A 12230-nucleotide genomic window follows, 5' to 3' on the forward strand; every position below is an offset into this window, starting at 1 on the left:
GCGGGATTTATTCTACTTGTTTGTGTCCTCAGCTATAGCTTCGGGGTTGGCTGCGATACATAGCCCTGTGTGCAGTAGCCCTGTCCTTTATTTTAGCGCCAACCTCGGTGTTATTCCGGGGCTTTTGATCGAGGAAACAGCGAGCATTCACTTTGGCAACAACGTCGGTGATGCATTTCTTAATGAAGCCTGTGATGGAGGTTAGCTCGTCGATGCTATCGGCGGAGTCCTGGAACATATACCTGTCAGTGCTCGCAAATAAGTCCTGTAGCCTCTGATAGTGTGACCGTTATGTGGCAGTTTATCCAAATTAGGTGGATGTTTATCAATATTAGATGGCTAATGTAACAATCCTGCTTTCTGGAACAGCCACAAGGTTTCTTTCATCAATCCTTTGTTTAAATGTCAACAACAACAGGTTCAAGCAGGACTGAGTCACAACACATAGCTACATTGTAGTTTATTCTTTATCAAATTCATTCATGTGTGTTGGCAGCCAGCTACTGCACACACAGTACTGAAGGAGGCACTCACTGTATTGCATTCGCCCATCATCCATTGTGGGTACCATAAAATCTACCCGCCATTCAACCAACCTCTTAGAAAAGACACACACAAAAGGTGTGTCCGAAAGTGGCACCATATTTATTCCCTATATAGTTCACTTCTTTTGATCAAGGGCCCATTGCGTTTCGTCGAGGGCCCTGGTCAAAAGTAGTGGGCTATATAGGGAATAGGGTGCCATTTTGGATACAAAGTAATTGCACAGGTTGATGTACGCGTTAACGCACAATTGTTTTCCCTTTTAACACTGGACTCTGGTTTGGGGGGGGGGGGGGGGTCATTATGAATATAAGGCAGAGTAGGTAATAGGTTAACTCTGGTCCAGGGCGTTAATCGATAGCGATACAGGGCGTAGTGGAGGAACGTGCACGAATGCCCTGGACCAAAGCTAGTATTAGGTATAACTCCTGACATAGCCAGAATCGTAGATGGAATGGAGGTTTTTCTTCAACAAAGTTTTGTTTGCAGCATAGTCTTTTTTTCCTCATCACAGATCATACAATGAAATGGTCATAGCAATAGCTAAACATCTTGGTCCGATTTCACAGACACAGATTAAGCCTAGTCCTGGACTAAAAAGTTATTTTAAATGGAGATTCTCCATTGAGCATGCATCTGTGTCCGGGAAACTGGTCCTTTGATTCTTACAGGAGTTGCAGAAATCAACTACTACAGTACAAAGAAATAAGAATGGTTTTGGAATGCATAACTGTGGTAATAGTAATCATATGAAGGCCTTTTTGGAATGTTTTAATGTCTTGTCTTCAGTCTCTTAAACAGATGTTCCTTCCTTCAGCACTGTACTCTGAAAGTCAGACACAAAAATACACATTTACAACCACACGCAAACAATAAATACATGAATCAATCAAAACAATCATTGATGGACATTACAAAAAAATATAGAAAAGACATGACATAACCACACTCATGCAGCAGTTCAAAACAGTATTACTGTAGTCATTCAGGCTAAGTATACAATAATAAAAAAATATATATTTAACTCTGTATTCCACTAAGCAGATGCAGATATCCAAAACAACTGTCAGTACAGTGAGTGGATACATTTTTAGTTTGGGTATGTGATCCCTGTGGGAATTGAACCCACAACCTTAGCATAATAAATTAGTAATAGATTGTAATAGCCACCTTGGTCTCATCAGAGTGGTCCTGTAGTGTGCGGTGTTTGTTCCTCTCTTTGGCGAGCTGCTCCTGAGTGTACTTTAAGAGCTGCTGGAGTTTGGTGGCTGCTTGGCCAAGATCTTTGATTAGTTTTCTCTCTTTCTGTAGGCGCTCCTGAGGAGAAAAGAAGAGGGACAGACGATGATCCTTCGGACCTCACACAACCTCATCGGCTTCAGTACTGACCAGGGCGTGTATTCATAAAGTGTCTCAGAGTAGGAGTGCTGATCTGGGATCAGTTTTTCCTTTTAGACTATAGTGAATGGACAGGGGTGACCCATAGAGATGTATAACGATCACAACGTTGAATAGGCTACTGTACATCCCATTATAGCATTTGTGACAGCATGGGCAGCGCTATTCAGGCACCATTTTAAATTAGTCAATTTGTTCTTATACTACTTCTATGAGCTGGTAAACTAACTTTAAGGGTGCATACTGCCACTTGGAGTGTGTTGTTTGAACAGGTATAAAGCCAAGGTTGGTGATTTATTGCCACCTACAGTTATGGAATGTTAGCTCAAGAGTATGATTAATTGGCTGATTCCTCCTGATGACCTGGATGGAATCATGTGATCCTTCCTTGACCCATAATAAGTTGACTACTTTAAAATTGTAAAAGTCCTCAATGGCAGTGCCCATGCTAAAACAGGCATTTGGGCACTAGAGTCCTCACCCCAGATAGATGTATAAATCCTAGATCAGCACTCCTATTCAGAGACACTTGATGAATACTGGCCCTGGTCCACATTTAGTAGGCAAACGTTGTCCAATGTTGCAGGGTTAGGGTTAGAAATGTAATGAATAGAGCCTACATGATTACTATTTTTATTCTACATGTCAAAGAGACATGTTTGTTCTACATAACATATTTCTATCCGAAAGTTCCACAGCATTGTGTCCTGATGAACACAGCCAAGGGTCATGTTCAGTGCTATGTGGGTACCTTTAGTTGAGCTACGTCCTCTGTGTTGGCCTGTGGGGAGTCTCCTGCCTCTTTCAGCAGGTCCAGCTGAGCCTGGAGCTCTGCAACTGTCTTCTGAGCCTGGGGATCAAGACAAAACAGTCAGAGAAACAGTTGATCCGACAAATCACTGTGTCTAACTAAGCAGTTTTGTTGTTAGCCAATGTCAAACTTGCTAGCAAGAGCTACCCTCTTCCGATTGGTATGTAGTGAGGGGTGGGCGAGGGTAGTACCTGTTCAAACTCCTCTGTGGTCTGATTCAACTGGGACTGGACCTTGAGATGGACAAAATATAGTATAAGATGAATATCTGTACTAGAGGTCGACCGATTAATCGGAATGGACGATTAATTAGGGTCGATTTCAAGTTTTCATAACAATCGGTAATCGGCATTTTTGGATGCCGATTACATTGCGCTCCACGAGGAGACTGCGTGGCAGGCTGACCACCTGCTACACGAGTGCAGCAAGGAGCCAAGGTACATTTCTAGCTAGCATTAAACTTCTTATAAAAAACAAATCAATCTTAACATAATCACTAGTTAACTACACGTGGTTGATGATATTACTAGTTTATCTAGCTTGTCCTGCGTTGCATATAATCAATGCGGTGCCTGTTAATTTATCATCAAATCACAGCCTACTTCGCCAAACGGGTGATGATTTAACAAGCACATGCACGAAAAAAAGCACAATCGTTGCACCAATGTGTACCTAACCATAAACATCAATGCCTTTCTTTAAAAATCAATACACAAGTAAAACATTTTAAACCTGCATATTTAGTTAATATTGCCTGCTAACATGAATTTCTTTAAACTAGGGAAATTGTGTCACTTCTCTTGCGTTCTGTGCAAGCAGAGTCAGGGTATATGCAGCAGTTTGGGCAACCTGGCTCGTTGCGAACTGTGTGAAGACCATTTCTTCCTAACAAAGACTAATTAATTTGCCAGAATTTTACATAATTATAACATAACATTGCAGGTTGTGCAATGTAACAGCAATATTTAGACTTAGGGTTACCGCCTGTTCGATACAATATGGAACGGTTCCGTATTTCACTGAATGAATAAACGTTTTGTTTTTTCGAAATTATAGTTTCCGGATTTGACCATATTAATAACCTAAGGCTCGTATTTCTGTGTGTTATTATAATTAAGTCTATGATTTGATTGAGCAGTCTGACTGAGCGATGGTAGGCAGCAGCACGCTCGTAAGCATTCATTCAAACAGCACTTTCCTGCGTTTTCCAGCAGCTCTTCGCTGTGCTTCAAGCGTTGCGCTGTTTATGACTTCAAGCCTATCAACTCCCGAGATTAGGCTGGCAGTACTAAAGTGCCTATAAGAACATCCAATAGTCAAAGGTATATGAAATACAAATGGTATAGAGAGAAATAGTCCTATAATAACTACAAACTAAAACTTCTTAACTGGGAATATTGAAGACTCATGTTAAAAGGAACCACCAGCTTTCATATGTTCTGAGCAAGGAACTTAAACGTTAGCTTTTTTACATGGCACATATTGCACTTTTACTTTCTTCTCCAACACTTTGTTTTTGCATTATTTAAACCAAATTGAACATGTTTCATTATTTATTTGAGACTAAATTGATTTTATTTATGTATTATATTAAGTTAAAATAAGTGTTCATTGTTCATTCAGTATTGTTGTAAATTGTCTTCATTACAAATAAATAAATAAATAAATATAAATCGGCTGATTAATCGGTATCAGCATTTTTTGGTCCTCCAATAATCGGTATCGGTGTTGAAAAATCATAATCGGTCGACCTCTAATCTGTACGGACACTAGAGATGTTGTGTGTTCCTCCTTGCTACAGACAAAAATAGATAAAAGCATGTAAAAGCACTATAAAATGTTTTGATTTGCGCACCCACACCACCCTGTGTCATGTTAGTGCCCACTTCACTCCACACCAGGCAAGAAGCAGCGTCAAGACCAAAACAGTGTGGTTCTTCAGTGAAAAATCTAAAATCAGTGGGAAACTGAACCCAAGGAGTGAGTGATCATGCTAAGATGAGATTGATAGAAGCCGTGGTTAGAGTAGCTGCAGTTGGTAGTCAACACACACTGGCTGGTTAAACACACACCATGGTTAGAGTAGCTGCAGCTGGTAGTCAACACACACTGGCTGGTTAAACACACACCATGGTTAGAGTAGCTGCAGTTGGTAGTCAACACACACTGGCTGGTTAAACACACACCATGGTTAGAGTAGCTGCAGCTGGTAGTCAACACACACTGGCTGGTTAAACACACACCATGGTTAGAGTAGCTGCAGCTGGTAGTCAACACACACACTGGCTGGTTAAACACACACCATGGTTAGAGTAGCTGCAGCTGGTAGTCAACACACACTGGCTGGTTAAACACACACCATGGTTAGAGTAGCTGCAGCTGGTAGTCAACACACACTGGCTGGTTAAACACACACCATGGTTAGAGTAGCTGCAGCTGGTAGTCAACACACACTGGCTGGTTAAACACACACCATGGTTAGAGTAGCTGCAGCTGGTAGTCAACACACACACTGGCTGGTTAAACACACACCATGGTTAGAGTAGCTGTGAATGGAGAGGACTGGACAGACTAGACAAACAGTCGGGCTCAGAGGAAGCAACGTTCTGGAGCTAGTGACGACCCCCGTCTGAAGCACAGGCATACCAGATTGCCCTTCTGTTTCTTTTATTTCTGTAATGTTTTTATCAATCAAAATGTGTCAGTTAAAGAACACTTTTCTACTGCGATCAAATGGTTCCTAACTCCACAGATACATGGTTTAACAGCAGGAGAGATACTCATTTAGAATTTAGTCCATAGAAATAAAATCTAGTCATTTTATTTATGAGTTAGTCCCTATACATGACATGCCAAGATGGCTGCCATTACTAGAACATTTTAAAACCTCTGGCTGCTGTCTATGGTCATGACATCAGCCAGTAGTATTTGTATATCTCTCTATTCCCTGGTTGTGGTAACCATTGCTGTCCAGTGACCAGTTTCCAGAAAGTCTAGTACCCCCCATTAGAACAGACAAGCAGTGAAGGGTGCCCCATGACCTATAACCTCCGGTGCACTCTGACCTCAGGCTCTGATTGGCTGTTCTGTGCCCTGGTTTCAGGGACTGCCTCCTGGCTCTGAGCACACATCATCGCCTCGCTCAGCTGACCTCTGACCTGGAAAAGGAAGCTCCAAGGGTTAGGGACAAGAGGGGAGGGGAAGAATTGTGATACATACCAAGTAGACCTCAACAGGCAGCCCACTGCGTTTCCTGTCAGGACCACAGGAGACAGGGGCGTGCACACACAGTCTTGTTTAACTAACCTTGTGGGGATTGATTCCATTCCCTATTTTCCCTAGTCCCAAAACCTAACCTTAAACCCCTAACCTTTTTCCTTGTGGGGACTAACAAAATGTGGTCACATTTTTGTTTGTTTACTATTCTAGTGGGGACTTCTCTTTCTCCTACCGTAGCCAGCACTTCCTTGTGCGTCTGGGCTTCCGTCTGGGCTGACTCCAGCGGACTCTGAGACTCTGACAGTAGCTGCTTCAACTGGAGAAGACAGACCAGAACAATTTTACTTAACCTTTATTTGACAGGGAGTCATATTGAGACCAAGGTCTCTTTTGCAAATGAGCCCTGCAATTACAAAGATGCAAAAAAGGAATAGAAAACCCAATCATTCTTCAGTAAATATATCCTCAATCAGCAGTGTGAATTGCCCTAGAGGCACCAAACAAGAGTCTCAGCAATGTACTAGATTATTTGGTCAGCCATGTGATTTAGTGAGACAAGAGCACAAACCAGCTGGTGATATGGGATGATGTCTTTACTAGTCAGTGTATCGGTGTCATCAATCCCCTGTGTCTGGACGGTCTCTGACTGTTTCTACTACATGAATGCTGGTGTGTATAGCTAGTGTACCTATGGTGTACTGTATGGATGTAGATGTGTATAGCTAGTGTACTGTATGGATGTAGATGTGTATAGCTAGTGTACCTATGGTGTACTGTATGGATGTAGATGTGTATAGCTAGTGTACTGTATGGATGTAGATGTGTATAGCTAGTGTACTGTATGGATGTAGATGTGTATAGCTAGTGTACCTATGGTGTACTGTATGGATGTAGATGTGTGTAGCTAGTGTACCTATGGTGTACTGTATGGATGTAGATGTGTATAGCTAGTGTACCTATGGTGTACTGTATGGATGTAGATGTGTACCGGTGCCATTTCCTCCTCTGTCGGGGCGGTCTCGGACTGTTTCTCCAATTGGGCTTCCAACAACATCAACTGCTCCTTCAGCTGGAGGAAGAGGAGGTTAAGGAGTCCATTAGTGAAGTACAATTCAGTACAGACAGTACCAGTCCAGCACTACACACCTACTGGACCGTAGTTGAAATCAGCCTGATATTATGATAAACCCATTCAGGTGGAAATTAATGAACAGATTATTTTATAAAATGTCGATATATTTATTATACCTGTTCTATGCTTTGGTTCTCTGCCTTCAAGCTCTCTGCAGTCTCCTTCAGAGTGTGCACTTGTTCCAGGGCCTAGTGTGAGTAGAGAGGGTGTGCTTTAGAACATGGCAGTGTTTCCCCAATAATCATTGAACAGTGGCGGGGTGATTTTTAAAAATACATTTGTGGTAATTTTCGGGATGTAAATGTTTTCAGTGTAAACTTAAACGACTATGTAGAGAATATATTTCTACATACTTTATATCTGGTTTTGGTATATAGAGCTATATTTTTTTTTTAATAAGATCATCTTTGAGAAGTAACAATCACCAATAAAAACTAGACAGTCAGAGAATTTAAAATCACAGCACAAGAACACAGCATAAGCCATGGCAAAATGTGAAGAATTTCAGGAAATGTGCTTTAAAACAGCAAAATTTTGTCTCTGTGGCCAAGAAAAGGGCCTTTAAAATGTTGGGTCGGAGACGGCAACATTGGCCACGCCCACTAATACACTGCAGGGCCACACAGAGAGAGTACTGTATTACAGTTGGAGAGAAAACACTGCTTCTTCACCTTCTTCAACTGGTCCTCAGAGTCAGCAATCTTGGATTTCCACACCAGCTCCTCCTGCTCAACACTCTTCTGAAGGCACTTCAGCATTCCTTCCTGTGTAGAGACAGATACATGATTGTGTGAGTATTTCTTTATTTGAAATTTTGCAGGATGAAATCTTGTAGACCACAACTCGCTCTCTCGCCCACTCACACACACACACTTGTATTTTTAAGCAAGAAAACGTTTTGCTTGAGGTCAAATTTCACATCTTTATAGATGCAGGTTTTGGGTGATAAATTCGGTAGATCTATCCCCCATTTACACCCGTCTCTCACTCACACAAACATGTAATTGTCTTATGTTGTAGGCCCATTTTTAAGTTAATCTAGAGCAGGGGTATTCAAATCTTACACTACGAGGTCCAAAGTACTGCTGGTTTTCTGTTCTACCAGAATTAATTGCACCCACCTGGTGTCCCAGATCTAAATCAGTCCCTAATTAGAGGGAATAATGAAAAAAGCAGTGGAACTGGTTTCAAGATCCACATTTTAATTTGAGGGATCTAGATATGCCGATGTGTAAACGAACTGGGCGTGTTGTGTTGTTGTAGGTACTCACTGTTTCAGCGAGGACTGTTCTGTACTGGTCACACTCTGCCTGCAGTGTCCCGTGGCTGTCCTCTGCTTCCTTCAGTTTCTCCAACAGCTCCTGGAATCAAAACACCACAGTCAGTCAGAACAAATGAGAAAACATTAATGTCCATTACATTTTCTACAAATGTGATATTTTTCTGTGGTGCTCTGGCTTACAGGTAAAAGCAGATAAACGATATACAGTAGCAGTCAAAGTTTGGACACACCTACTCATTCCAGGTTTTTGCGTAATTTTTTACTATTCTCTACATTGTAGAATAATAGTGAAGATATCAAAACTATCAAATAACACATTTGGAATAATGTAGAAACCAAAAAGTGTTAAACAAATCAAAATATATTTTATATTGGAGATTCTTCAAAGTAGCCACCCGTTGCCTTGTTGACAGCTTTGCACACTCTTGGCATTCTCTCAACCAGCTTCATGAGGTAGTCACCTGGAATGCATTTCAATTAACAGGTGTGCCTTGTTAAAAGTGAATTTGTGTAATTTAATGCGTTTGTGCCAATCAGTTGTATTGTGACAAGGTAGGGGTGGTATACAGAAGATAGCTCTATTAGGTAAAAGACCAAGTCCATTTTATTGCAAGAACAGCTCAAATAAGCAAAGAGAAATGACAATCCAGCTTTACTTTAAGACATGAAGGTCAGTCAATGGGAAAAATGTCAAGAACTTTGAAAGTTTCTTCAAGTGCAGTCGCAAAAACCATCAAAGCACTATGATGAAACTTGCTCTCATGAGGACCGCCACAGTAAAGGAAGACCCCGAGTCAACTCTGCTGTAGAGGATAAGTTCATTAGAGTTACCAGCCTCAGAAATTGCAGCCCAAATAAAGGGGGGTTCAAGTAACAGAAACATCTCAACATCAACTATTCAGAGGAGACTGTGTGAATCAGGCCTTCATGGTCGAATTGCTGCAAAGAAACCACTACTAAAGGACACCAATAATAAGAAGAGACTTGCTTGGGCCAAGAAACACGAGCAATGGACATTAGACCGGTGACATTAGATCTGATGAGTCCAAATTTGCGATTTTTGGTTCCAACCGCCGTGTCTTTGTGAGATGCAGAGTAGGTGAACGGATGATCTCCACGTGTGGTTCCCACCGTGAAGAATAGAGGTGGCGGTGTGATGGTGCTTTGCTGGTGACACCATCTTTGATGCATTTAGAATTGAAGGCACACTTAACCAGCATTGCTACGACAGCATTCTGCACCGATACGCCATCCAATCTGGTTTGCGCTTAGTGGGACTATCATTTGTTTTTCAACAGGACAATGACCCAACACACCTCCAGGCTGTGTAAGGGCTATTTGACCAAGAAGGAGAGTGATGAGTGCTGCATCAGATGACCTGGCCTCCACAATCACCCAACCTCAACCCAATTGAGATGGTTTGGGATGAGTTGGACCGCAGAGTGAAGGAAAAGCAGCCAACAAGTGCTCAGCATATGTGGGAACTCCAAGACTGTTGGAAAAGCATATGTTCGGTAGCCAAAAGCATATGTTCGGTAGCCAATCTTTGTCGAACATTGCATATAGAACTGCCGTGAATAGAGCAGACGTGATTCCTTATTCTACATGTCAGAGAGGCACGTTTGTTCGACAAAACCTATTTCTATCTAAACGTTTCATAAACGGGCCACATGACTTCTGTCAGACCAGACCAAACCACTCAAGTTATGATCATGGCTCAGTCAGATTTGTACATCATGTCTTACCGGCAGCTCTGTGCTCAGCTCTGATTCCTGGCTCTGCTGGACCTGAGCGAGGGTCTCCTGTACCTTCCGCGATTGGTCCCTGGCTTCCCTTAGCTCCACCTGTAGTGATGCCATCATAGCGTCCCTCTCTGCCAGACTAATAAACAACCAGAGGGCCAGAAACACAGTTTACTTTAGTATCCTTTTTATATAGAAGCGCCAAAAGCAAATATTCCATATAGCTTTTAATCAACATTTGTATTGTTTTACTGTAAAATGTGTTGCGATTTTAAAGACACTTTAAATACAGTTTGATTTGATATTCCACAAGGGAAAAACCAAGTTAAAATCAATGGGTTTGGTGATGAACAAGGCTTTTTGTACCTGGTTTGTAGCGCCGCCAGTTCTGCGGTGTTGTCGGACTGCTGAAACATAAAGCAGGAATTCAGATAACTATATCCTACGGTAGTACAATTCAAGTTGATACACAAGAAGGGCAACTATAGCCTGGTCCCAAAGCTGTTTGTGCGGTCTTGCCAACTCCTACGGTTGTTGTCATACCAAACGACCGTAGGAGATTGGTAAAACAGCACAAATGGGCCTGGGACCAGACTAGGGTAACTGTAGGTGACTGTAGGAGAGGAATGGCACACTTACAGCAGGGCTGCTCTGGGCCTGCTCTGATGTTTCTTTGAGTTGCTTCACGTCTTCTGTTGATGCGTCTTGGCTCGTTCTCTCCTTCAGACTGGAATGAAGGACCACATGGTTAACCAGCATTAGGCAATGGTGTGTTGTAATGAAGTTGTATTGAAACATATATTTTTTTGTTTGTTGTTGATCCAAGTGAGCACAAGGCATAGAACTATAATTACTAGAACTAACAATCCCATTCAAGACAATGTTCTGTCCCTTCTAGTAAGTATATTCTTCTGAAACTAGGTTTCAGTAAAACCATAACTCACCTGTTGAGTAGCTGTTCCGTCTCTCCAGTGACATCAGCCTGACAAAAAAGCAGTCAACTATGAGAAAACATGTCAATATTCATAATGGAAAAGCTGTCGTGTAAATATAGAAATGTACCACTTTTAGCTCAAAGAAACTTACGGGAGAGTTTTTAAGTTGCTCCATCTCTTCTTTAAGCTGCTTCAGTTCTTCCTGAAGTGATGCCACCAGGCTTGCTTCCTCACTGAAATTAAGAGAGATTCATATGAGGATGTTCAGGTACATAATAGCAGAATTGAACAAAGTTGGTGACATAGTTTCAGCTTCAAATGGGTGATTTAAACTGAAATAGCAGTGGACTTGCTCCAGACATACCTTTTAGGTGCCCACTCTGTCTCGGCTGTAGCGACTGCCTGCCGGGACAGAGTAAGAAGATAATGAAAGATAAAAAGACAACATTATGGTTCTCAATACCCCCCTTTGGAAACCAAATGTCTCTTCCCAATGGATACAATTCTGCCTAGAAATGTCCAAATACATTCAGTTAGGAAATCAATAGAGAACTAACTGATTCAGTTAGGAAATCAATGAAATAAATGTATTTATAAAGCCCTGTACAGAAACCCAGCCTAAAACCCCAAACAGCAAGCAATGGAGGATGTAGAAGCACGGTGTCTAGGAAAAACTCCCTGGAAAGGCCAGAACCTAGGAAGAAACCTAGAGAGGAAATCAATAGAGAAATAACTGATTCAGTTAGTCAAAGTGCATGGCCATCCAATTAGCAAGCACAATGAATACAGAATAGACTACTTACAGAACTTACAGTAGCCTCCTGTTTCATTTCTTGGAGCTGCTTCAGCTCCTGTTGGAGTGATGCCAACTGACTGTCTCTGTCCTGAAGACTGGAAGATAAATGATTGGTGTTGTTGAGAAAAGACCAACTCCACATCTATAAAGAGAATTATGAGGGACAGATTATCAAAACCATACCTGCTCTTTAGCTGTTCCAACTCAGTGGAGTTACCCTGTAAAACATAAATAAACATGAATTTCAGAAGTGGACCCCAAAAAAACATTGATAGCATGGTTTTCACCACCACAACATCTCCGGACAAGCCATTGCTCATTAGCACCAGAGAGGTTTGAAACAGACACTCAATTTGTGATTACCTCCTGCAA

At 41.7% G+C, this 12230-nt stretch overlaps 1 protein-coding gene across 10 annotated transcripts in view; it reads right to left on the minus strand.

Moving 5' to 3' along the window:
- Positions 1-443: 443 nt before the first annotated feature.
- The window catches only part of rrbp1a (ribosome binding protein 1a), a 52863-nt gene continuing 41076 nt past the window's right edge, over positions 444-12230 (minus strand). Inside the window, exons 12-29 of one of the 10 annotated variants that reach the window (XM_082977687.1) lie at positions 12042-12076; positions 11875-11953; positions 11427-11464; positions 11214-11295; positions 11072-11109; positions 10767-10854; positions 10492-10534; positions 10131-10276; positions 8375-8464; positions 7775-7867; positions 7220-7291; positions 6960-7040; positions 6204-6287; positions 5818-5910; positions 2944-2985; positions 2693-2791; positions 1714-1860; positions 444-1369 (exon numbers count right to left, since the gene is read on the minus strand). In XM_082977687.1, coding sequence (XP_082833813.1) covers positions 1337-1369; positions 1714-1860; positions 2693-2791; positions 2944-2985; positions 5818-5910; positions 6204-6287; positions 6960-7040; positions 7220-7291; positions 7775-7867; positions 8375-8464; positions 10131-10276; positions 10492-10534; positions 10767-10854; positions 11072-11109; positions 11214-11295; positions 11427-11464; positions 11875-11953; positions 12042-12076 — 1383 coding nt within the window. In that variant the 3' untranslated portion in view covers positions 444-1336. Of the gene's footprint in view, positions 1370-1713; positions 1861-2692; positions 2792-2943; positions 2986-5817; positions 5911-6203; positions 6288-6927; positions 7041-7219; positions 7292-7774; positions 7868-8374; positions 8465-10130; positions 10277-10491; positions 10535-10766; positions 10855-11071; positions 11110-11213; positions 11296-11426; positions 11465-11865; positions 12001-12041; positions 12077-12230 lie in introns of those variants that run through there. The other 9 variants (XM_082977674.1, XM_082977679.1, XM_082977665.1 and 6 more) reach the window with 9 other exon arrangements.

Source organism: Salmo salar, chromosome 01, assembly GCF_965601325.2.
Source record: "Salmo salar chromosome 01, fSalSal1, whole genome shotgun sequence".
NCBI lineage: Eukaryota > Metazoa > Chordata > Actinopteri > Salmoniformes > Salmonidae > Salmo > Salmo salar.